At 44.1% G+C, this 25,924-nt stretch overlaps 2 protein-coding genes and 1 pseudogene across 2 annotated transcripts; 2 read left to right on the top strand and 1 right to left on the bottom strand.

The window, feature by feature from the left end:
* The first annotated feature begins 16,001 nt into the window (after positions 1 to 16,001).
* LOC147983294 (uncharacterized) lies at positions 16,002 to 19,363 on the top strand. The gene is made up of 4 exons (XM_087540687.1): positions 16,002 to 16,036; positions 16,142 to 16,313; positions 17,183 to 17,301; positions 19,150 to 19,363. Exons 1-4 carry the CDS (start codon positions 16,002 to 16,004, stop codon positions 19,361 to 19,363), a joined length of 540 nt encoding a protein of 179 aa, XP_087396813.1.
* A 1,175-nt stretch (positions 19,364 to 20,538) lies between these two features.
* LOC147983293 (UDP-glucosyltransferase UGT13248-like) lies at positions 20,539 to 23,091 on the top strand. Its single transcript, XM_087542882.1, has 3 exons — positions 20,539 to 21,336; positions 22,041 to 22,425; positions 22,542 to 23,091. Exons 1-3 carry the CDS (start codon positions 20,635 to 20,637, stop codon positions 22,877 to 22,879), a joined length of 1,425 nt encoding a protein of 474 aa, XP_087399008.1. The 5' UTR covers positions 20,539 to 20,634; the 3' UTR covers positions 22,880 to 23,091.
* Positions 23,092 to 24,273: 1,182 nt separating this feature from the next.
* LOC147983292 (senescence-specific cysteine protease SAG39-like) lies at positions 24,274 to 25,676 on the bottom strand (annotated as a pseudogene).
* Positions 25,677 to 25,924: the final 248 nt, after the last annotated feature.

Below are 25,924 nucleotides of genomic sequence, written 5' to 3'. Positions count from 1 at the left end.
CGTAAATGCCTATGTTTTGACATCGAGATCAGCAGCTCCCGAAGATAATTTATGTATTTATTTCATTGGACGTCTAGACATATATGTTTGTGCCGTATGTGTCGTGACCTGTGTAGTTAGTATGAGTACATAAAAAACACAAACATATGCAAATCCAACTTAAAAAAGAATGTCGTACCAAACCCGGCAATTATGTAAAAATGCATGCACGACGATTTGATCTAGTTGAAAGTTTACACGAGGTTACCTAGTTATATAGGAGTATTACCAAATCTAGCTAAATCTAATCCTATCCTACAGGAATTGCTTGTTTTCAAGCGGCCGTACACTTTTTTTGCGAGAAAAGCGGCCATAGGCTTGTCCCACCAGTCGTCTCGCACGGGTGACGCGTGTCGTCTAGCGCACGCACCGCTGTCCCTCGTCGACCTTATCTTCATAGCCGTCCCTTCTTGTCCCCGTCATCCCCACTTTCCTTCCTCCCTTCTCTCCCGTTATCTCTGGAACCCCACTGATGTGCAAGCAAGAGCCGCCGCCAAGGCTTGTGCAAGCTCGCGCCATATCCAGCAACAACCATGCTCTCTCTGCAAGCACAAATCCAGCCATGGTGTGTTTGACGGCAATTAGCTGACGGCGGCGAGAAGTTGCAGCAGTGGCGAGCGTTCTCACGTGACTCTCTCGTATGGGGGGTAGCAACAATGGGGCGGCTGCAAAAGCAAGGCTGGTCGCCGGCGGGAGCGCCAGCCACGCGGGGTTGCTCGCCGGAAGCATCCGATGCAAGGCCGCTCACCGGAAGCATCTGATGCTATTGACGGCGACCGGCGGGCGGGGTGACGGCGGATGCTGGTGTTGCGAGGATGACGAATACCCTAGCCAGGTCGTTTGGATCAGCTTTTCAAAGATGTATCTCATGTTGATCCATGTACGCTGGAGGCTTCTTACGAATTTTAATTCAATGACGTATATAAATTGGTATGATGGGACATAACAAAGCGAGGTGGTACTTTTGATAGCAGTTCAAATCAGTTTTCTGTACACAATAATGGGCTAGCTCTGTTCGATGCCATCAAGGACCTAACAGAAGTAGGGAGTACGATCAGCGGAAGTTTTTGCCTCCTCTCTTGATTGACTGGGCTGGCTCTCATCGTGTCTCGTCTGGATTCTACGGGCTGTGGCCCAGGTGGGCGACGGGTGACCCAACGCCTACCAAAGAGAAAAGAAGGGGAAAACGGACGGACGAACCAAGCGATTTTTAGTACCACCTCATGTATATATTTAAATTCAAAGTGAAATCGTAAATTCACGGGAAGAAGCGTATTGTGACGGTGAACCCACGGAGTCAAAATAAAATTGGTATGACGTAAATAAATTTTGAGATCTTTCCAATTGCCTGACATGAGAAATTAAAATTCTTTTAGTGCACATATTCTGCAGAGCAATTAAAGTGAAGCTTAACATTCCAACTCTAAAAGATCCCTATACGTGCAGAACGGAACACTTACTTTGGCATTGTGGCTAGCTCATTCCACAAACAATCTGTTGGTCCCTGGTTCAATCGCAGCTTAGACATTACAGCTGTTCGAATGCTAGCGGAAGAGAATGTTCACGGTAGAACAATTAACATCAAAACCATGAATCTAAATGGCCAATAATTTAGTGTACCCTCTGATTTTGGGCTAACAGTGTTCATATATTCATAGTGCATCAAAAGAACTTACATAAATTTCTAGTTTTTACCATAAATACATATGGTATGTCTTAGTGCTAACTGTGTGTACAAAAATGATTACAACACACTATTTGCTACATACGTCCTCATATAAGAATGATATAATTGATGCAAGTATGTCTTTGGGTCGGCTAGAACAAACATAAACTTCCACTAACAAATATGCAGGTTTGGAGTGAATAATGGACCTTATTTTGATACAGGTTAAATATAACTATAAGACGACCCTATATATTCACATAATGAAAATCAAAGAGAAAAGCAATCACTTCAATTATTTAATAAGAAAATCATTAGTACCCTCTGATTTTGGGTTGACGGTATTCATTTCTTTATAGTGCATCAGAAGAACTTACATAAATTTATAGTTTTACCATAAATACATATGGTGTGTCTTAGTGCTAATTAGCTATACATACAAAAATGATTACAACACACTATTTGCTACATACATCCTCATATAAAAATGATATAATTGATGCAAGTAAGTCTTTGTGTCGATTGGAACAAACATAAAATTCCATTAACAAATATGCAGGTTGGAGTGAATAATGAACCTTATTTTGTTCCTGTTTAAATATGACTATAAGACGACCCTATATATTTCACACAAAGAAAATCAAAGAGAAAAGTGATCACTTCAATTATTTAATAAGAAAATTACTAAAAACTCACTTCTGGGTTCATAGTTAGATTTGTAGGAAAACATCATATGAATCTTCTCTTATATATTTAAACATCGTTAGTCAATCGAAGGCCTTTTGCCATACATCATGGGAAACCATGTAAGTAAGGAACATGTGCGGCTAATATACCCCAAGCATCTAACAGTATGCCCATGGTCAAACAGTTTCAAAGCTGACTGTCTGGTCTATCTACATAACATGATACATAATACAGGGTTACATGCATGTCAAATGTATGGAAGAATATTTAAACTTTATACATCTTACCTCTGCTAAATAATAAAGAAAAGGCATAATGGTTATGAAAATAATCAGAGATATAACATATATTCAAAAGGACACATTCAAATATTTAAACATTAGTTTAAGCAACAAAGCAAACTGGATAGCAAGACATCCATACACTAGTAGAAAACGGAGCTTTAAAACCGGTTCGTAAGGGCCTTTAGTGCCGGTTCCATAACCGGCACTAATTGGTGGGCACTAAAGCCCCCCCCCCCTTTAGTACCGGTTCGGCACGAACCGGCGCTAAAGTGCCACCACGTGGCGTGAGCTCGCGCCCTGGTATGGGGGACCTTTAGTACCGGTTGGGGTACTAAAGGGTTTTTTTGAATTTTTTTATTGAAAATTTTGGAAAAAACTTTTGATTATTTTTTTCGATTTTTAATTTTTCTGAATTATTTGGTGATTTAGTCTCTAATCACCTCTCTTAACTGCTCAAGTGTGGATCACTCATTCCAAATCATCTAACATTCCGACCGGTCACCCATCCCTCTCACTACTCCAGCCCGAGCACGCTTAACTTTCGGTTTCTATTCTACTTCGTTTCCAAGTCTGCACTTGTTGTTTTCCTGACAATAGTAAGATGTCAATCCTATTAACCCTCAGGAGTTTATCTTGAACATGAAGTCACACATTTCACTGTTTGAGTTTGAAACTATTATTCTAAAAAAAACAGTAATTTAGTAACACTAATATTTCTTGAATAAGTTTGACCATAGTTTGACCACAGTTTGTGAAGGAAATATGCCCTAGAAGCAATAATAAATGTTATTATTTTATTTCCTTATACCATGATAAATGTTTCTTATTCATGCTAGAATTGTATTATCTGGAAACATAATACTTGTGTGAATATATAGACAAACCAAACGTCACTAGTATGCCTCTACTTGACTAGCTCGTTACTCGAAGATGGTTATGTTTCCTAACCATAGACATGTGTTGTCATTTGATTAATGGGATCACATCATTAGGAGAATGATGTGATTGACCTGACCCATTCCATTAGCTTAGCACCCGATCGTTTAGTATGTTGCTATTGCTTTCTTCATGACTTATACATGTTCCTATGACTATGAGATTATGCAACTCCCGTTTACCGGAGGAACACTTTGTGTGCTACCAAACGTCACAACGTAACTGGGTGATTATAAAGGAGCTCTACAGGTGTCTCCAAAGGTGAATGTTGGGTTGGCGTATTTCGAGATTAGGATTTGTCACTCCGATTGTCGGAGAGGTATCTCTGGGCCCTCTCGGTAATGCACATCACATAAGCCTTGCAATCATTACAACTAATGAGTTAGTTGCAAGATGATGTATTACGAAACGAGTAAAGAGACTTGCCGGTAACGAGATTGAACTAGGTATTGAGATACCGATGATCGAATCTCGGGCAAGTAACATACCGACGATCGTATGTTATTATGCGGTCTGACCGATAAAAGATCTTCGTAGAATATGTAGGAGCCAATATGAGCATCCAGGTTCCGCTATTGGTTATTGACCGGAGACGTGTCTCGGTCATATCTACATTGTTCTCGAACCCGTAGGGTCCGCACACTTAAGGTTTCGATGACAGTTATCTTATGAGTTTATGAGTTTTGATGTACCGAAGTTAGTTCGGAGTCCCGGATGTGATCAAGGACATGATGAGGAGTCTCGGAATGGTCGAGACATAAAGATTGATATATTGGACGGCTATATTCGGACACCGGAAGGGTTCCGGGTGATTTCGGAGAAAACCGGAGAGCCGGAGGGTTACCGGAACCCCCCGGGAGAAGTAATGGGCCATATGGGCCTTAGTGGAGAGAGATAGGGGCAGCCAGAGGTGGGCCGCGCGCCTCCTCCCCCCTGGTCCGAATTGGACTAGGAGAGGGGGGCGGCGCCCCCCTTTCCTTCTCCCTCCCCACTTCTTTCCCCCTACTAGTAGGAGTCCTACTCCTACTAGGAGGAGGACGCCTCCTGGCGCGCCAATAGGGGACGGCCGGCCTCCTCCCCTTGATCCTTTATATATGGGGGCAGGGGGCACCCCTAGACACACAAGTTGATCCACGTGATCATATTCTTAACCGTGTGCGGTTCCCCCTTCCACCATAATCCTCGATAATATTGTAGCGGTGCTTAGGCGAAGCCCTGCGACGGTAGTACATCAAGATCGTCACCACGCCGTCGTGCTGACGGAACTCTTCCCCGACACTTTGCTGGATCGGAGTCCGGGTATCGTCATCGAGCTGAACGTGTGCTAGAACTCGGAGGTGCCGTAGTTTCGGTGCTTGATCGGTCGGGCCGTGAAGATGTACGACTACATCAACCGCGTTGTGCTAACGCTTCCGCTGTCGGTCTACAAGGGTACGTAGATCACACTCTCCCCTCTCGTTGCTATGCATCACCATGATCTTGCGTGTGCGTAGGAATTTTTTTGAAATTACTACGTTCCCCAACAGTGGCATCCGAGCCTAGGTTTTATGTGTTGATGTTATATGCACGAGTAGAACACAAGTGAGTTGTGGGCGATATAAGTCATACTGCTTACCAGCATGTCATACTTTGGTTCGGCGGTATTGTTGGACGAAGCGGCCCAGACCGACATTACGCGTACTCTTACGCGAGACCGGTTCTCCCGATGTGCTTTGCACAAAGGTGGCTAGCGGGTGACAGTTTCTCCAACTTTAGTTGAACCGAGTGTGGCTACGCCCGGTCCTTGCGAAGGTTAAAACAACACCAACTTGACAAACTATCATTCTGGTTTTGATGCGTAGGTAAGATTGGTTCTTACTTCAGCCCGTAGCAGCCACGTAAAACTTGCAACAACAAAATAGAGGACGTCTAACTTGTTTTTGCAGGGCATGTTGTGATGTGATATGGTCAAGACATGATGCTAAATTTTATTGTATGAGATGATCATGTTTTGTAACCAAGTTATCGGCAACTAGCAGGAGCCATATGGTTGTCGCTTTATTGTATGCAATGCAATTGCGCTGTAATGCTTTACTTTATCACTAAGCGGTAGCGATAGTCGTGGAAGCATAAGATTGGCGAGACGACAACGATGCTACGATGGTGATCAAGGTGTCGCGCCGATGACGATGGTGATCACGATGGTGCTTCGAAGATGGAGATCACAAGCACAAGATGATGATGGCCATGTCATATCACTTATATTGATTGCATGTGATGTTTATCTTTTATGGATCTTATCTTGCTTTGATTGACGGTAGCATTTTAAGATGATCTCTCACTAATTATCAAGAAGTGTTCTCCCTGAGTATGCACCGTTGCGAAAGTTCTTCGTGCTGAGACACCACGTGATGATCGGTTGTGATAGGCTCTACGTTCAAATACAACGGGTGCAAAACAGTTGCACACGCGGAATACTCAGGTTATACTTGACGAGCCAAGCATATACAGATATGGCCTCGGAACACGGAGACCGAAAGGTCGAGCGTGAATCATATAGTAGATATGATCAACATAGCGATGTTCACCAGTGAAACTACTCCATCTCACGTGATGATCGGACATGGTTTAGTTGATTTGGATCACGTAATCACTTAGAAGATTAGAGGGATGTCTATCTAAGTGGGAGTTCTTTAGTAATATGATTAATTGAACCTAAAATTATCATGAACTTAGTACCTGATAGTATCTTGCTTGTTTATGTTTGATTGTAGATAGATGGCCCGTGTTGTTGTTCCGTTGAATTTTAATGCGTTCCTTGAGAAAGCAAAGTTGAAATATGATGGTAGCAATTACACGGACTGGGTCCGTAACTTGAGGATTATCCTCATTGCTGCACAGAAGAATTACATCCTGGAAGCACCGCTAGGTGCCAGGCCTGCTGCTGGAGCAACACCAGATGTTATGAACGTCTGGCAGAGCAAAGCTGATGACTACTCTATAGTTCAACGTGCCATGCTTTGCGGCTTAGAATCGCGACTTCAACGACGTTTTGAACGTCATGGAGCATCTGAGATGTTCCAGGAGTTGAAGTTAATATTTCAAGCAAATGCCCGGATTGAGAGATATGAAGTCTCCAATAAGTTCTATAGCTGCAAGATGGAGGAGAACAGTTCTGTCAGTGAGCGTATACTCAAAATGTCTGGGTATAATAATCACTTGATTCAATTGGGAGTTAATCTTCCAGATGATTGCGTCATTGACAGAATTCTCCAATCACTACCACCAAGCTACAAGAGCTTCGTGATGAACTATAACATGCAAGGGATGAATAAGACTATTCCTGAGCTCTTCGCAATGCTGAAAGCTGCGGAGGTAGAAATCAAGACGGAGCATCAAGTGTTGATGGTCAACAAGACCACTAGTTTCAAGAAAAAGGGCAAAGGGAAGAAGAAGGGGAACTTCGAAAAGAACAGCAAACAAGTTTCTACTCAAGAGAAGAAACCCAAACCTGGACCTAAGCCTGAAACAGAGTGCTTCTACTGCAAGCAGACTGGTCACTGGAAGCGGAACTGCCCCAAGTATTTGGCGGATAAGAAGTATGGCAAGGTGAACAAAGGTATATGTGATATACATGTTGTTGATTTGTACCTTACTAATGCTCGTAGTAGCACCTGGGTATTTGATACAGGTTCTTTTGCTAATATTTGCAACTTGAAACAGGGACTACGGATTAAGCGAAGATTGGCTAAGGACGAGGTGATGATGCGCGTGGGAAATGGTTCCAAAGTCGATGTGATTGCAGTCGGCATGCTACCTCTACATCTACCTTCGGGATTAGTATTAGACCTAAATAATTGTTATTTGGTGCCAGCGTTAAGCATAAACATTATATCTGGATCTTGTTTGATGCGAGACGGTTATTCATTTAAATCTGAGAATAATGGTTGTTCTATTTATATGAGTAATATCTTTTATGGTCATGCACCCTTAAAGAGTGGTCTATTCTTATTAAATCTCGATAGTAGTGACACACATATTCAAAGTGTTGAAACCAAAAGATGCAGAGTTGATAATGATAGTGCAACTTATTTGTGGCACTGCCGTTTGGGTCATATCGGTGTAAAGCGCATGAAGAAACTCCATACTGATGGGCTTTTGGAACCACTTGATTATGAATCACTTGGTACTTGTGAACCATGCCTTATTGGTAAGATGACAAAAACACAGTTCTCCGGTACTATGGAGAGAGCAACAGATTTGTTGGAAATCATACATACAGATGTATGTGGTCCGATGAATGTTGAGGCTCGTGGTGGATATCGTTATTTTCTCACCTTCACAGATGACTAAAGCATATATGGGTATATCTACTTAATGAAACACAAGTCTGAAACATTTGAAAAGTTCAAAGAATTTCAGAGTGAAGTTGAAAATCATCGTAACAAGAAAATAAAATTCCTACGATCTGATCGTGGAGGAGAATATTTGAGTTACGAGTTTGGTGTACATTTGAAACAATGTGGAATAGTTTCGCAACTCACGCCACGCGGAACACCACAGCGTAATGGTGTGTCCGAACGTCGTAATCGTACTTTACTAGATATGGTGCGATCTATGATGTCTCTTACTGATTTACCGCTATCGTTTTGGGGATATGCTGTAGAGACGGCCGCATTCATGTTAAATAGGGCACCATCAAAATCCGTTGAGACGACGCCTTATGAACTGTGGTTTGGCAAGAAACCAAAGTTGTCGTTTCTGAAAGTTTGGGGCTGCGATGCTTATGTGAAAAAGCTTCAACCTGATAAGCTCGAACCCAAATCGGAGAAATGTGTCTTCATAGGATATCCAAAGGAAACTATTGGATACACCTTCTATCACAGATCCGAAGGCAAGACTTTTTTGCTAAATTCGGAAACTTTCTGGAGAAGGAGTTTCTCTCGAAAGAAGTGAGTGGGAGGAAAGTAGAACTTGACGAGGTAACTGTACCTGCTCCCTTATTGGAAAGTAGTATATCACAGAAACCTGTTTCTGTGACACCTACACCAACTAGTGAGGAAGCTAATGATAATGATCATGAAACTTCAGAAAAAGATACTACTGAACCTCGTAGATCAACCAGAGTAAGATCCGCACCAGAGTGGTACGGTAATCCTATTCTCGAAGTCATGCTACTAGATCATGATGAACCTACGAACTATGAAGAAGCGATGGTGAGCCCAGATTCCGCAAAATGGCTTGAAGCCATGAAATCTGAGATGGGATCCATGTATGAGAACAAAGTATGGACTTTGGTTGACTTGCCCAATGATCGGCAAGCAATTGAGAATAAATGGATCTTCAAGAAGAAGACTGACGCTGACGGTAATATTACTGTCTACAAAGCTCAACTTGTCGCAAAAGGTTTTCGGCAAATTCAAGGGATTGACTACGATGAGACCTTCTCACCCGTAGCGATACTTAAGTCTGTCCGAATCATGTTAGCAATTGCCGCATTTTATGATTATGAAATTTGGCAAATGGATGTCAAAACTACATTCCTGAATGGATTTCTGCAAGAAGAGTTTTATATGATGCAGCCGGAAGGTTTTGTCGATCCAAAGGGAGCTAACAAACTGTGCAAGCTCTAGCGATCCATTTATGGACTGTTGCAAGCCTCTCGGAGTTGGAATAAACGCTTTGATAGTGTGATCAAAGTATTTGGTTTTATACAGACTTTTGGAGAAGCCTGTATTTACAAGAAAGTGAGTGGGAGCTCTGTAGCATTTATGATATTATATGTAGATGACATATTACTAATCGGAAATGATATAGAATTTCTTGGATAGCATAAAAGGATACTTGAATAAAAGTTTTTCAATGAAAGACCTCGGTGAAGCTGCCTACATATTGGGCATCAAGATCTATAGAGACAGATCGAGACGCTTAATTGGACTTTCACAAAGCACATACCTTGACAAAGTTTTGAAAAATTTCAAAATGGATCAAGCAAAAAAAGGATTCTTGCCTGTGTTACAAGGTGTGAAATTGAGTAAGACTCAAAGTCCGACCAATGCAGAAGATAGAGAGAAAATGAAAGATGTTCCCTATGCTTCAGCCATAGGCTCTATCATGTATGCAATGCTGTGTACCAGACCTGATGTGTGTCTTGCTATAAGTCTAGCAGGGAGGTACCAAAGTAATCCAGCAGTGGATCACTGGACAACGGTCAAGAACATCCTGAAATACCTGAAAAGGACTAAGGATATGTTTCTCATATATGGAGGTGACAAAGAGCTCATCGTAAATGGTTACGTTGATGCAAGCTTTGACACTGATCCGGACGATTCTAAATCGCAAACCGGATATGTGTTTACATTAAATGGCGGAGCTGTTAGTTGGTGCAGCTCTAAAGAAAGCGTTGTGGCGGGATCTACATGTGAAGCGGAGTACATAGCTGCTTCGGAAGCAGCAAACGAAGGAGTGTGGATGAAGGAGTTCATATCTGATCTAGGTGTCATACCTAGTGCATCGGGTCCAATGAAAATCTTTTGTGACAATACTGGTGCAATTGCCTTGGCAAAGGAATCCAGATTTCACAAGAGAACCAAGCACATCAAGAGACGCTTCAATTCCATCCGGGATCTAGTCCAGGTGGGAGACATAGAGATTTGCAAGATACATACGGATCTGAATGTAGCAGGCCCGTTGACTAAGCCTCTTCCACGAGCAAAACATGATCATCACCAAAGCTCCATGGGTGTTAGAATCATTACTGTGTGATCTAGATTATTGACTCTAGTGTAAGTGGGAGACTGAAGGAAATATGCCCTAGAAGCAATAATAAATGTTATTATTTTATTTCCTTATATCATGATAAATGTTTATTATTCATGCTAGAATTGTATTATCCGGAAACATAATTCTTGTGTGAATATATAGACAAACCAAACGTCACTGGTATTCCTCTACTTGACTAGCTCGTTAATCGAAGATGGTTATGTTTCCTAACCATAGAAATGTAGCACCCGATCGTTTAGTATGTTGCTATTGCTTTCTTCATGACTTATACATGTTCCTATGACTATGAGATTATGCAACTCCTGTTTACCGGAGGAACACTTTGTGTGCTACCAAACGTCACAACGTAACTAGGTGATTATAAAGGAGCTCTAGAGGTGTCTCCAAAGGTGAATGTTGGGTTGGCGTATTTCGAGATTAGGATTTGTCACTCCGATTGTCGGAGAGGTATCTCTGGGCCCTCTCGGTAATGCACATCACATAAGCATTGCCAGCATTACAACTAATGAGTTAGTTGCAAGATGATGTATTACGAAACGAGTAAAGAGACTTGCCGGTAACGAGATTGAACTAGGTATTGAGATACCGACGATCGAATCTCGGGCAAGTAACATACCGATGACAAAGGGAACAACGTATGTTGTTATGCAGTCTGACCGATAAAAGATCTTCATAGAATATGTAGGAGCCAATATGAGCATCTAGGTTCCGCTATTGGTTATTGACCGGAGACGTGTCTCGGTCATGTCTACATTGTTCTCGAACCCGTAGGGTCCGCACGCTTAAGGTTTCGATGACAGTTATATTATGAGTTTATGAGTTTTGATGTACCGAAGTTAGTTCGGAGTCCCGGATGTGATCACGGACATGACGAGGAGGCTTGAAATGGTCGACACATAAAGATTGATATATTGGACGGCTATATTCAGACACCGGAAGGGTTCCGGGTGATTTCGGAGAAAACCGGAAAGCCGAAGGGTTACCGGAACCCCCCCGGGAGAAGTAATGGGCCATATGGGCCTTAGTGGAGAGAGAGAGAGAGGGGCAGCCAAAGGTGGGCCGCGCGCCTCCTCCCCCCTGGTCCGAATTGGACTAGGAGAGGGAGGGCGCCCCCCTTTCCTTCTCCCTCCCCACTTCTTTCCCCCTCCTAGTAGGAGTCCTACTCCTACTAGGGGGAGGACTCCTCCTGGCGCGCCAATAGGGGCCGGCCGGCCTCCTCCCCTTGATCCTTTATATATGGGGGCAGGGGGCACCCCTAGACACACAAGTTGATCCACGTGATCATATTCTTAACCGTGTGTGGTGCCCCCTTCCACCATAATCCTCGATAATATTGTAGCGGTGCTTAGGCGAAGCCCTGCGACGGTAGTACATCAAGATCGTCACCACGTCGTCGTGCTGACGGAACTCTTCCCCGACACTTTGCTGGATCGGAGTCCGGGGATCGTCATCGAGCTGAACGTGTGGTAGAACTCGGAGGTGCCGTAGTTTCGGTGCTTGATCGGTCGGGCCGTGAAGACGTACGACTACATCAACCGCGTTGTGCTAACGCTTCCGCTGTCGGTCTATAAGGGTACGTAGATCACACTCTCCCCTCTCGTTGCTATGCATCACCATAATCTTGCGTGTGCGTAGGAATTTTTTTGAAATTACTACGTTCCCCAATAGTTTGACCATAGTTTGACCAGATTTGACCAAAATTCAAAAAATTGAAATAATTATTTAGTAACACTAGTATTCTTGAATAATTATGTAGTAATATTAATACTTCTTGAATAAGTAGTTTGAGCAGATTTAAAAAAAATTTAAAAAAACTTAAATTTGACCATATCTTTTTTTCCTTTTGGAATTTGAGGATTCTAAAAAATTGCAAACAGGCCGTAGTTTGACCAGATTTTCGTGCTGAATTTTTTGATATATTATACGTTTTTTTCCGACATCGTATGCAAAAGTTATAGCCGTTTTACATTTTCCCTACACTTTTTGCAAAACATGTCCAAATTTAAGTTTTCAAATTTTCCTAACGTGTAGATGTAGTAATATAACTACCTCTCGAAGGATTTTAATTTTTGAAGTTTTTATCATTTTCTTTTGATTTTTTCAAAACTGAAATGGCGATACAGGGGGGGTAGAGTTTGAAAATTGCCCTATAGTGCCGGTTTGTGTCTTCAACCGGTACTATAGGTTAAGACTCTGTAGTGCCGGTTGGTGACACAAACCGGTACCATAGGTTAGACCTTTAGTACCGGTTTGTGTCACAAACCGTCACTAAAGGGGCTCGTGGGGCCCTGGCCTGACGCCAGCCTGCCACCACCCCTTTAGTACCGGTTCGTGGCACGAACCGGTACTAAAGGTTCGTTACGAACCGACACTAATGCATAGCCATTCGAACTGGCACTATTGATCACATTAGTGCCGGTTTTTTCACAAACCGGCACTAATGTGTTTCACGTTTGACCCTTTTTCTACTAGTGATATTATTAAAAACTGCATTTTTTATTTAGAAAGATCAATTTATAAACATGCATATCGTTTTTTTTTGTTGTTGCAATTTTTCTCTGTTTTGAACAAACATGGGAGGGAAGAGTTTTTCTTCACATGTATAATGGTAACTTATTTGTTTACAAAGAATGATGAATGTACAGGATGAATACAAACTTAGAAGTATGTATTTTTTAAAACAGTACTCAACAAAACATTGGGACATACTATCAGATACTATGATTAGTGTCAGATAATTTGTGTACCAAATTTTAGAAAACAGAGGAAGTATCTGATCAGTGTCAGATAATTCATGTATCAAAAGTAAAAAACATGTGTGTGTTTCTGGTGTCTTCGATTGGATTTGCATGTGGCCTGCAGACATGTAAAAATTACTTTGTATAAAGAATGTTATCATTGACAGCATATAGTCACGGACTCACAGGTGCCCACTAGGAGAGGCGAGAGGCGACAACATCACCTTGTTCTCTGCTGCTCCTCCTCCTCCTCCTCCTAGTATCCATCCATCCCTTTCTCTCCGCCACCGCTCTTCCTTGACAGATGCTGCCGCCGCTCTGACTTCACTTGTGGCGTTATCCTTCCTCCCTGCTGCTCCTTCTCCTCCTAGTAGTCATCCTTTCCTCTTTGTCGCGACACCGTCTATCACCACCATAGTCGTGCCACGGCTCGATCTGCTGCTCCCGAGCGCAGCCACCTTGTCCTCGACCCCGAGCTCCTTCTTCGCCGACAACCGAAGCCACCGACTAGGGCCCCGTGGCCCCTGCCTTCTTTTCCCCGTCATCTCCCTCTTCCCTTCTTTGTTTCTCCCGTTTACTCTCATCTTCCTCTATCTCTCTTGCTCTCTGTTACAGGGAAGCCGCCATGGACGCCTGAGGTCCTCAGCTCCGACCCACGCCCCGGCGGCCCTGCCGACGTCGTCGCCTAGGTGAGCAGCAGCTGCACCGCGACGTTGCCCCGCCTCCTCTCTCCCTCTCTATCTCTCCCTTGTCTCTCTCTTCTCTCTCTTTTCTTCAACAGGAAGACTACCATGCCTGTTGCAGGAGCTTCAAGCCGACCCCGCAGCATGGAGACCGCCGCCGCCCGTTCGTCATCGGGAATCGCCAGATCCGGCCCGTCTCCGACCTGCCTCCCCGTCCTTCGCCCGTTCCCGAAGTCTCCCCGGCGCCAGGAGCTCAGGCGAGCGCCGCCACAAGACCCTGACTCCTCTGCCCTAGATCCCGCCATGGTGGTCATCGCCTCTTCGTCTCTATCTGTCCTTCGCCAGATCCACGCTGGTGTCCTTGAGGGACCTGTCATGGAGGTTGTCGCCTCTCCCATCTCGATCCGCCCGCCGCCGGATCCACGACGGAGCGGCCGAGATCCGCCGCTCGTTCCGCAACGCCTCGGCTCGCAGGAAGGCCAAGGGCCTCGCCAAGCAGCAGGAGGACTTGCCGGCTGGGCTCGCCTGCCGCAGGCGCGCCCGCGAGCTCACTCCCGTGCCCGTCGTGCTCTCAAACGCACGCCGGACGTCAGGGGCTTTTTTGCCAAAAAAGAATGTTATCTCAAGAACACACTGAAAATAGGACTGCGGATTGACTTCAAAGAAATAGAGGGACTTTTTTGCAAAAACGCAGATGACGTACGACCAGAAACAGTAATTGCTTTATTATTACTAGTATAAATGCCCGTGTGTTACACCGGGCGGATAAATGGGCATAACCTGCTGCATGTGTCATTGTGCATCAATTTTTATATCCATTTTTAATAAATGTTGATAATATGGTTAAACGTGGGAATTTCCTTATTTTTAATAAAAGTTGACATTTTAGCAAAAAAAGCATGTGCATTGCAACTGTATGAAATAAATTTTAGGGTTTGCGTGATATTTTAGAGTTTATCTATTATGGTGAAATATCAAGCTCTATCTCTCAATCTGTTAGAATCTTCCTCGTCTTATCATGAATTCATATTTTTAGTTGACCACTTCAAAGATAAGATGACCATTAGATAGTAAAGAGTTTACAATGCTTGATGCTCTTTTGTTGATACACGACCACCACTGACGGAGCTACATGCATCCCTGCAGGTGACGTCGCCCCCCCAGACTGGGCAAAAATAGTGAAGAAATTCTTTATAGAGATTTATGAATTGGAAAAAATAGAGATTTTGCACCCCCTAGAAATTGTTTTTTCTCTTTGCCCCCCCTCCCCCCCCATCTCGAGTCTTCCTGGTCTAGCTCCGCCACTGACGACCACCAACAGTAGGAGCACGCCGACTGCGCCAACACGGTTGCTTCCCTTGACACCAACATCAGGGCTCGAACAGGATCAGGATAGGACATGCAGAGTTGCGGGTGAGATGATATGACAGAGGGGAGTAGCCACATGCATAGAGGTGGTGCACAGAAGGACTAAGGACATGATCGGCATAGCCATGACCACATCTCTCTCTCTCTCCACTACTAGAGAAAACCTTATACACAGAATCTTAGCAGCAGCGCGGTTTAAAAACAAACGCTACTGCTAATTAGGAGTAGCGAGCTTAAGGAAACCGCGCTACTAATAACCCAATAGTAGTAGCGCCGGTTTTTACCCCTCGCTACTACTAAGTGATTTTCACCGTGCCTTCCGGGACCAGCCATAGTAGTAGCGTGGGTTATAAACCCACGCTACTACTAAGTCGATAGTAGTAGCGCGGGTTATAAACCCCACGCTACCACCTGCATCTGCTCCCACCCCACCAACCATCCCACTCCATGTCTCAAAAAAACACTCAACGCTTGATCCAGATCCCCAATCCCGTCTCTGCTCCCACCTCCTCTCCTCCTCTCCCAAGTCCCAACCCGCCATGGAGGGGGAGCCGCCCGCGCAGGGCCCGCCCCCCAGCGCCGCCGCCTACGGCTCCGGCGGCAGCGGGGAGAAGGGTGCCCCGTGCCAGGAGTGCGGGGAGCAGCCATGGAAGTACCGGTGCCCGGGCTGCTCCCGCCTCACCTGCTGCCTCCCCTGTGTCCAGGCCCACAAGCGCTGCACCGCCTGCTTCGGCAAGCGCCCCCGCACCGTCCCCGTCCCGCTCGCCCAGCTCCTCTCCGGTGAAAGATTCGTCCCTCGACCTCCAGTCCAGTCCCTCGCTCGCCGTGGCCTCCATCCATGCTGAGGAAGCCATGGCGCCGGTGCAGATCGATGTGAGGATATGTGGAAACTCCCTCCTCCCTCATCCCCCCTCGCCCTCCTGACTGAAGCATCCTCTGCCTTGTTTTCTTCTGATTTTTGTATTGGATGATTTGGAGATTGGCGAATCTGAAGATTACGGAGCTGGAGATCCTGGGCATGAACTTCGTCTGTGTCCTCTCGGCGCTGTTGGACGCCAAGATCCCGGAGAAAGAATGCCTGCTCCCGCTCGTCTCCAAGCTCCTCGGCTACTGCATCATGGCCGCCTCCACCACCGTCAAGCTCCCGCAGGTTTGTTCCGTTCTTTGCCTTTTGTTGCCTGAACTTTGTTGGTGATTTCTCAAGATTACAGCACTGGGCACCATAGGAGTAGATTATTGTAAGGTCGCATATGAGGCATGCATAAGGTAGAGGTTCTTATAGGTGTTGATATAGTTGGTCTTGACCTGCATTTTGGGCCTTGACCAATTGGACCAAACAGCGTACTAATTTTTTGTTATTCTCGGTGCTTAGATGAATTAATTTGCTATCAGGTAGCTTGGTAACGAGTTATCAGCACCTTATAAACATTTCTTTTGCATTTAATCCTGCCGTCGATGCCTCCTCGGCCGCCGATGTCTCGTCGTGGCCGTGCTTATGCATAGGCGCCGCCAGCGTCGCGTGCAAGTTAGCCTGTTAGCAACATGAGCAGTCTGCCCACCCTCTCCCCACTGGGAATTTAATCTTCCTATACTGAAGTCCAGCTCTTTGATTATGCCTTTTCAGTGTAGATTCTTTCATGTTAACTAATTGGAACAAGTTCTAATTAGGTCACAGATTTTGTACTGAATAAAAAGTGTTGTTTAGAGACAGTAATGGTTAAGGGCAAAACCATTGATTTTACAATTTGTACCACAAGTGTCGAGCGTGCATTTTCTACTTTGAGGTTATTTAGGCAAGCTACAGTCATATGGTGGAAGGTGTTTTTCTATCCAACAGGTTGTAGCTAGTAGGCATAGAGTAAAATAATAGATGAAGATTTCCTTATGCAATTTAGGAGCGAAAAGAAACATATAGCTGATTATCTGTTTCAGCCAAACATTTTTTTGTTCCTTCATGTTTGAGGAAGAAAACCAAACGTATAGCAATTTAAGGTAGTTCTTTTTTTTGTCTTGTGACAGGCGCATGACGACTATGGCAATTGGCGCCAAATCCCGGCTTTCACTGGAACATGTTTGAAGAAATGCCTGTCACCTAGTACTTCAAGCCGGTGGCCACCTTCTTCTTCACCCAGAAGAAGGTGAGAGTTATACTGTGGGTGCTGTCCTTATTGATTCTTTACCCAATCCATAGTGAAGTAATCCTGAGAAATTTTCCACACGACAAAGAAGTGGCTACTTTCTGTTATGTCCAGTGTTTTCTAGCCATATCTTATAGAACTGTTGATTTCCTTGGATTCACAACGGGATAAAATGGTGATCAAAATGTTGATACGTTAGGATTAGTTTCCTAGTGCAAATGCACTAAGGAAAATCTATATTCAGTTGGTAGGTGCTAGTACTTAAACTGCATTTAAAATTTAAGCTTAGTGTTATCTATCTAGTCTGATTTATACACTGCATTCATAAGCTGAAATATTTTTTGTAAATGAAATATCTAGTTTGAGTTTCATTCAGTTATTTGTAACTTTTTAACTAAATATCATTTTGTAACTGAAATATATGTGTACTTATAGTGCATATTCGCATTGTATCAGAATCTTAGTCCATGTGTCTCCTGTATCATCTGAGATTATGCTTCCTCTCCATTTATTGATAAAATCTATATGCCTTGCTGATGCTCATTTCCATCGCTACAAGATAATGAGATGTTGAAGCGGCATAGTGAATCCATGAGACTGCAGTGCAATTGCACCGTTCCATTGAATATTACTCAGGAATAAGGACATTCCAATGGCAGATTAGCTCTATTTTTCTTTTTCATTTTTCTTACTATTCGAGTGAGGACATGTAGAATGAGAAACTGTGTGGTAGCAGATATGGCAACTGTGTGATAGTAGAATCATGAATAAGGAATATGGCAACTGTGTGATAGTAGAATCATGAATAAGGAATATGGCAACTGTGTGATAGTGACATTTTTCCATCACTATTGTTTCTTGGAATTGTATGCATAAAATGGAATTGGTTGATTTTATTTATTTTTAAATCCTAAATAGTTGGTAGTAGCGTGGGAACAAATTGAGCGCTACTAGTACTTAGGATACTAGTAGCGCTGGTATTATAAGCACGCTGCTACTACTACATTAGTAGTAGCGCGGTTCTGTAATAGCAATAGCGTGGGTGTCACACACGCTACTACTAACAAAGTTAGTAGTAGCGCGGGTCTACCCGCACTACTACTAACTATTAGCTGTAGCGCGATACTAGTAGCGCGGGTACCCACGCTGCTAGTAGCCATTTTACCCGCGCTGCTAGTAGCCTTTTTCCTAGTAGTGCTCTCGCCGACGTGAGAGTCGAAATAGGACACAACCCCTCCTCCAGATCCAGTTCAAGCAGGATGCACCGTTGCCGTACCCTCTCAACTCTTTCTTCGTCCCTCATCTCTATCTCATCAACGGCATCAGGAACATCAAGACTCAAGGAATATATTGATGATCAGGTAGTCCATAGGTGAGCCTAAAATATCTTTTCCCCTAAGAAATAGTATTTATTTTCAATATTATTTTAAACAAATCTATCAGGAACATCAAGACTCGAGGAATATATTGATGATCAGGTAGTCCATAGGTGAGCCTGAAATATATTTTCCCTTAACAAATAGTATTTATTTTCAATATTTTTTAAACAAATCTTTCCAATATTTCAGTCACACATCTTTTAAGTACTGTAACTACTAATGTATTCATGATTAAGATTAAGATATGGCAGGCTTAAGCAGCAGCCAAGTAAATTGTACTATGCTAGCAGAGATCGACACCTAGCTCTACGCAGAAAAAGCAGAGACCGACACCTAGCTCTACGCAGAAAAGCAGAAGAAAAACATCACATCGTTTAAAAAAAAAAGCAGTAGCAACAAGCACTCAATCCCACCGACAATTCCTTTTCCACCACTCAATTCTTATCTTCTCCACATCCATCACACCCAGCGCCACTTCTCCATGCCAGGAGCCCATACACAGCCCAGCCGCGCTGCAACAACGCCGCCGCCCGTACGCCGCCTCCCGCACCAACCGTGCCCGAGCAAGGAACTTCCCTCGACCCCCGGCGCCTGCAGCCCCTCCTCGCCTCCCCCCGTCCAGTCCGGCGACCGGCGCCATGGCCGGCTACCGCCCCTGCAACTCCGGCCCGCTGCTCCGCTAACCTTCCCCCTCTCCATTCCCTTCCCTAACTCCCTCCCTCTGGATCTCTCCCTCACCTCTCACCCCCGTATCTTTTCTGTACAGGGAGAATCACACCCGCGCCATGGATCTCCGACCCCGACGCTCAAGCTCCCGCCGCTGTTCAGCACCAGATCCGCGCCGCCCCGCCTTCTCCGACCGTGTCGAGAGCCGTCATCGGCTCGTCGCTGCCTGCTTCGTCTGGGCATGGAGACGACGAACACGAGTATCACCCGCGACGTCCAGCGCCAAGTCCAGCTCGATAGAGACCCTCTCTGCACCACTGCGCACCGGTCCCGCTGCCCCCGTCACCCCAGCCATCCACCGGAGAGAGAAGGGCTCCCCACCACCACCCAGCGCCACTCCTCCACTTCTCCATCTAGCGCCCACGGCTCTGTTCCGCTTCCGTGAGGCAAGTCCGCGCCGGTGATGCATTGGCCTTTAGGGAAGCTCGTTTTATCTGATCTCTCTCTTATTCTCTTGATCAGCCATCTCTGCTTTGTTATTCGGCTTGTTGATTGTCTACTTTCGAACATATATAAATTTGTAGGATTCAATACAAAGCTGCGAGGTGGGACTAATAGTCAATTTAAAGACTGCTGATGTGGGGAAGGACTGATGCATCGGCGGGCGGGTGGGTTATTTCGTTTTTTCTCTCGTCAATACGGTTGGAGTTGACTTATTATTGTACTGTGGGTTGAATACCCAAAATCGCGGGGGCTTTTATGCAAAAATGCCAATGACGTACGACCAGAAACAATGACTGCTTTATTACTAGGTAAAAAGATTAGGGAAAGATTATTATAGGGAAAAAGATTAGGAAGATAATTGCAGAGACTAACATATATTAGCATATTAATGGAGTGAATAATTGCAGTATAATTTTACTCATATTACAGCCATTTTTGGACAAATTTTTATACCTAGAATTGTGGACCTCGGTTACATCGAACCGGGTCCGTGAATACGTGACAAATAAACAACAAATATGTCCATATCTCCCCTGAGTTTTTGTGTGGACACGATAGATTAGATTACTCCGTCTCTATCCTGGAAAGAGAATAAACTAGTACAACTTTTTATACGCATGCGGTCGAGAATGCAGCCGCACCACCTTCCCGGTTCCTTCCACTCGTCAGTGCAAGACACACAGACAGGAGCGTGGCAACAAATTTGACCATTCCCAAGAGAAACCTTACGCGCCACTCTGCATCCAACTTTCCATGCCTATTTATCTTTGAGCAAACACTATGAATGAACGCTGTCAACATGGAGACCACGGGCACCACTGGCTCAATCCTCGGCCATGGAGCAGGTGACGGCCCGAGCGTCCTCCTTCTCCCGTTCCCGGGGGCGCAGGGCCACACAAACCCGATACTCCAGTTCGGCCGCCGCCTCGCGTACCACGGTCTCCGCCCCACCCTCGTCGTCACCCGGTACGTGCTCTCCACCACCTCGCCCCCTGGCGCGCCGTTCCGCGTGGCCGCCATCTCGGACGGCTTCGACGCTGGTGGCATGGCGTCGTGCCCCGACTACGCGGAGTACTTCCCGCGACTGGAGGCCGTCGGGTCCGAGACGCTGCGGGAGCTCCTCCTGTCGGAGGCGTGCGCTGGGCGGCCAGTGCGCGTGCTGGTTTACGACCCTCATCTTGCGTGGGCGCTGCGGGTGGCGCGGGCGGCCGGCGTGGCCACCGCGGCCTTCTTCTCCCAGCCGTGCGCAGTGGACATCGTGTATGGGGAGCTCTGGGCGGGGCGACTGGCGCTGCCGGCGACGGACGGGCATGCGCTGCTCGCGAGAGGAGCGCTGGGTGTGGAGCTTGGGCCGGAGGACATGCCGCCGTTCGCGGTCGCACCGGAGTCGCAGCCGGTGCTCACAAAGACGTCGATTAGGCAGTTCGACGGGCTGGAGGACGCCGACGACGTGCTCGTCAACTCTTTCCACGACATCGAGCCAAAGGTACGCCATACTTTGAGACTGGTCAGCTCTGCTCTAGTTATCTAATAAGTTTTGCAACAAGAAAGAGACCACGTGACTTAAAGAGGTCGTTAGGAATTAATCTTACGCATTCGGCACTGATGAGAGCAGAGCATTCTAATTTTAGTTGTGTATTTTCATTTTCAGATGCTAGAAAACTAGATGGTAAAATTGCTTCCTTAATACATTTGAAATGTATTAATTTATATGTATTTTTAGTGCATTTATCAGTGCTAAATATCTTAACAAGAGACATTGCTTTTATCAATTAGCATATTTCTTTTTTCATTTTTCATTTAAGAGGAGTAATGCGCTACACAAGCATCGTAGACACATAAATTTTCATTTCTCATGGAGAGAGCTATGAGAGGGTGTGTAAGGAGGACACATCTATTACGTTTCTATAATCTTCTGTTCCACATTTCTAACGCAAGGATGGTGCAAAATGACAAATCCAGTGTAAATTATTGGAGGTGGCATAAGGGCCTCATATATATGCTACCAGCACGTCAACTAAACATACAAGTGTTCGACGCTCCATTATTTGTTATGTCACATCAGATTGATGATGTGATGATTCATACGGGTAGGAACGAACAGTCCTGTCAATATGACGTTTCTATGCTTGATTATATTTAGTCCATTTCAGAAAGAATTTGATATTTGAAATTTTGCCAACTGAGCAGGAGGCAGAGTACATGGAGTTAACATGGAGAGCGAATATGATAGGTCCAACTTTGCCATCATACTATCTTGATGATAATCGCCTACCATCCAACAAGTCTTATGGTTTCAACTTGTTCAGTGAGGGTGCATCCTGTATGGATTGGTTAGACAAGCATAGCATTTCCTCCGTTGTGCTTGTATCCTATGGTACTGTCTCTAACTACGATGCAACCCAATTGGAGGAGCTTGGCAGTGGACTATGCAATTCTGGCAAACCTTTTGTTTGGGTTGTCAGATCCAATGAGGCACACAAGTTATCTGAAGAACTCAAGGAGAAATGTGAGAACAGTGGATTAATTGTTGCGTGGTGCCCCCAACTAGAAGTTTTGTCACACAAGGCTATCGGTATGGTTACACACATTACATTTCTTTTACTTTCTATGGACAAGAATATATAAATGCTTTACAAAGTAAACAAAAATGACAACACTTTAGATCCAAATTTATGAACATACATGTAGGTTGTTTTGTTACCCACTGCGGATGGAACTCCACATTGGAGGCAATTGTTAGTGGTGTTCCTCTTGTGGGAATCCCACATTGGGCTGACCAACCCACCATCTCAAAGTATGTGGAGACTGTGTGGGGCATGGGTGTGCGAGTGCGGAAGGGCGATAACGGATGGCTAAAGAGGATGGAGGTCGAGAGGTGCATTAGAGAGGTGATGGACGGAGATAGAAAGGATGAGTACAAAAGAAATGCTGCAAAGTGGATGCAAAAGGCCAAGGATGCAATGCAGGAAGGAGGAAGCTCAGATAAGCATATTGCTGACTTTGCTGCGAAGTATACTTCAGCTTGAAGTCATACCAATGCATTTTTTACTTCAAGTTATGAAATTAGGCATTCACTCCAATGCTACAATTCTTTTAGAGTGAATGACATTTTAATTTGTAAGTAGAGTGTCTTCTGACCATTTAGAAGGATGTTCAATTTCTGATGTACTAACAATATGTGAACAATTGATTACAAGTTATAGAATCAATTTGAATAAATTATATGGAGTCTATAAAAGTATTGTCATAGCAACTTTCACTTTATTAGTCTATGTGTATTCTTAGTGTTCCACACAATAAAACAGTTCCCTATAATCTATACCAATATATATTGTATGAGTTTTGAATGTGTCGAGAGCATCGATCCTGATTGTTGATATCCTCAATCTAACGGTTGAAAGCAATGGGATTCTCATGAACAGTACCTATCAGCTGCTTCCAATGTATTTTAGAACCATTGTGTTTTACAAAGTGCATGCCGCTCAGGCCATGCTGTGTTCAGCAGCGACGTGCTGAGTGGCTTGGGATCGGTCTAGAAAGAGGACAAGAGAGAGAAGAAATCTAAATTAAACAATTAATGAATCTTAGCCTGCTGGTTATTTTCCTTTGTGTTTTACAATTCTGTCACCAATCAATAGGAATTACACACTTCTAATATTTCTTTTTACAACAATAATATTCCTCAATGCATTCAGACATAGAACGTATTATTTTGCATTTCCTTTTTGCAGCATAGCCTAATGCTTTTTTCTATCACCAAAAACACTTATGTTGACGTCCACGTGCGTGCATACTAGTATATTAATGTAAGAAGATGATTCTTTGTTCATCCTAAATTTTCATCGGATACATATTTTTATTGGTGCACAATTAGGAGTTCTGTAACTTTGAGTTGAATCTGAATGCCTAAATGTATATGAATAAAAACCCATAGATGTTTCAATTGATCATATACACAAAAAGACACATGAAAGATTAAAATACAATATCGATGAGCATAATAATTTAAGATAACATAATCATATTCCCTACGTCTTGCCTATGACCTCATCATAAGGTATCGTGTGTTACGCTATTCTTGGAAGTGGAGTTTTCTCATAATCTAGTTGGAATGGATTGATTCCTTTGAAATATTGCATGTTGTATGCTCTCGTGATATAAATCACTAGTAGGATGCCTCCTAGTCTATTAAGACATTACATTCTTATAAATACCCGAGGACACTATTTAGAAATCACACACACATTGAAATATTTTAGCCATTTGAAAGCTTCATGGAATATATATCTACATAATTCTCTATCAATTGTTTAAACACAATGTATCACACATGGTATTAAATTACAAAGTATAAGAATGTACAGACATAAGATGCATTATTGTACACGGACACATATGAACTATGCATTCTACTTGGGGACCTTAGTGTTTTGAGAACTGTGCATATGTATGATTGGGTGGAATTTGGTGATCTTCTTATTTGGTGGGGTACGAAGGCTCCGTGGCAAGACCACACATGCCCTTCTTGTCTGCAATGTCCATCTGCATTCTCAATTACCCATCTTCGCCCCAAGTTGTGCCCCATGAATTCTTCATTAACCAATAACTTGTGCCATCACTAGTCTTTCCATATCCAATGGCTGCAATTCCATGGTCCAAATCAGTGCCGCATGAGCTAGTCATCACCTCACCAGAGTAGAATTGGAATGTCATGTCGTCTTCGTCGACAGCTACAGACACTGGTTAGTTTGCAACTGCCATCACAAGGGCACCCTCATTATTGGCAGGCACATCCTCAAAGCCGGTGCTGGTTGCCTTGCACTTGCCATGCAGCACTATTGGATCCAGCCTTGCACTTGCCATCAGTTGCATTATATGTGTAGCTGGACTCCATGGTAAGTCCTCAGTTCTTGATAATAAATTTCAAGGCATCATCCATGAGTCCTCCCTCGCAGCCTTGATCTTCACCATGAACATCACAGTCAACCAACTCTTGCTCCGACAGTGAGATTAACTTGTGTGTTTTCAGTTTTACAATACCCTCTGTCGCGGCAACAACAGAAAATGCCCAGCAATAGCCTAGAAGTAATTTTGTTGTTATAGTATCATCCTAGAAAATATTACCATGTATAAGCAATCCATCACAATGTGTTATGACTTACCGCACTAGCATTGATTCTTGATAGGGGTGACAGCTCCCTTGGCCCTCCAGTCCATCGTTTCTGGAAGGGCATCAAAACACAAATTCTCATACTTGAATCCTGAAGAAAGAACTCTCATGGAGTTTTCTTTGAACCCCTTGTTTGTGTTGGTTGTCCTGAACTCATCATTGGTGATATCAGCGAATTGGTTGATGCCGAGCCAGAACTTGTGAGTCTGGGCATTGAACTTTCAATGAATTCAACGCTGGCTTTGAAAACCTTGAACCGGCGCGTCTTCTCTGTGGCGTACTTGTACACGCGGCCGTACTGCGCCATCCATTTCTCATGCTTCATCACCATCGATAATTCATTGTTCAGCTCACAAGTTGCAATGACAGTTCCGCATAGGCAGATGCAAGCCAGGATGGCAAGGAGCAAAGCCCTGTGGATGGCCATCTTCAATTATGCACCCAAATGCCTTTCTTCTAGTACTGTGTACTCTGCTTTGGTTTGGTTTGTTGAATGGAAGTTTGTGGTATATATAATGTCATGCACATGTTAAAATAGGAGGTATAGAGATACGGTGCTTGTAGGAAGTTTTTTGTGGAAAAGGGCTTGTGCGTTGCCGTGGAGTGTGGTGTCCGGCCAGATGTTATAAAATTTAAGTGCACAGGGACTAGGAAGTACGCGTAGTGCACATCTGATAGTGATTGCTGCCTATTTGTTTTCAGGAGTCTACATCTTACGAGAAGCCATTTAAGAGATTTATTAATGAAACAACAACCTGCTTGTTTATTCCAGGAGTCTGCATCTGAAGAAGACTGTGGACGTGACATGCAGTATGTACTCCCCGTTTTTATTTACTCTGAATACAAGTTTTGAATGAAGTCAAACTTTATAAAGTTTGACCAAGTTTGTGTAAAACAATAT

Source organism: Triticum urartu, chromosome 2A (assembly GCF_056163025.1).
Source record: "Triticum urartu cultivar PI428250 chromosome 2A, HENAU_Tu73, whole genome shotgun sequence".
NCBI classification, from domain to species: Eukaryota; Viridiplantae; Streptophyta; class Magnoliopsida; order Poales; family Poaceae; genus Triticum; species Triticum urartu.
Note: the sequence above shows the minus strand (reverse complement) of the source record. Positions and strands in the feature narration are given on the sequence as shown.

Bases quoted from the DNA above. Each gene is read 5' to 3' on its own strand.
- LOC147983293 (XM_087542882.1), top strand. From the start codon at position 20,635: ATGAACGCTGTCAACATGGAGACCACGGGCACCACTGGCTCAATCCTC. The intron at 21,337-22,040 runs GTACGCCATACT...CCAACTGAGCAG, and splicing joins TCCACGACATCGAGCCAAAG to GAGGCAGAGTACATGGAGTT. The intron at 22,426-22,541 runs GTATGGTTACAC...ACATACATGTAG, and splicing joins TTTGTCACACAAGGCTATCG to GTTGTTTTGTTACCCACTGC.
- LOC147983294 (XM_087540687.1), top strand. From the start codon at position 16,002: ATGCTGAGGAAGCCATGGCGCCGGTGCAGATCGAT. The intron at 16,314-17,182 runs GTTTGTTCCGTT...GTCTTGTGACAG, and splicing joins CCACCGTCAAGCTCCCGCAG to GCGCATGACGACTATGGCAA. The intron at 17,302-19,149 runs GTGAGAGTTATA...CATCACACCCAG, and splicing joins TCTTCTTCACCCAGAAGAAG to CGCCACTTCTCCATGCCAGG.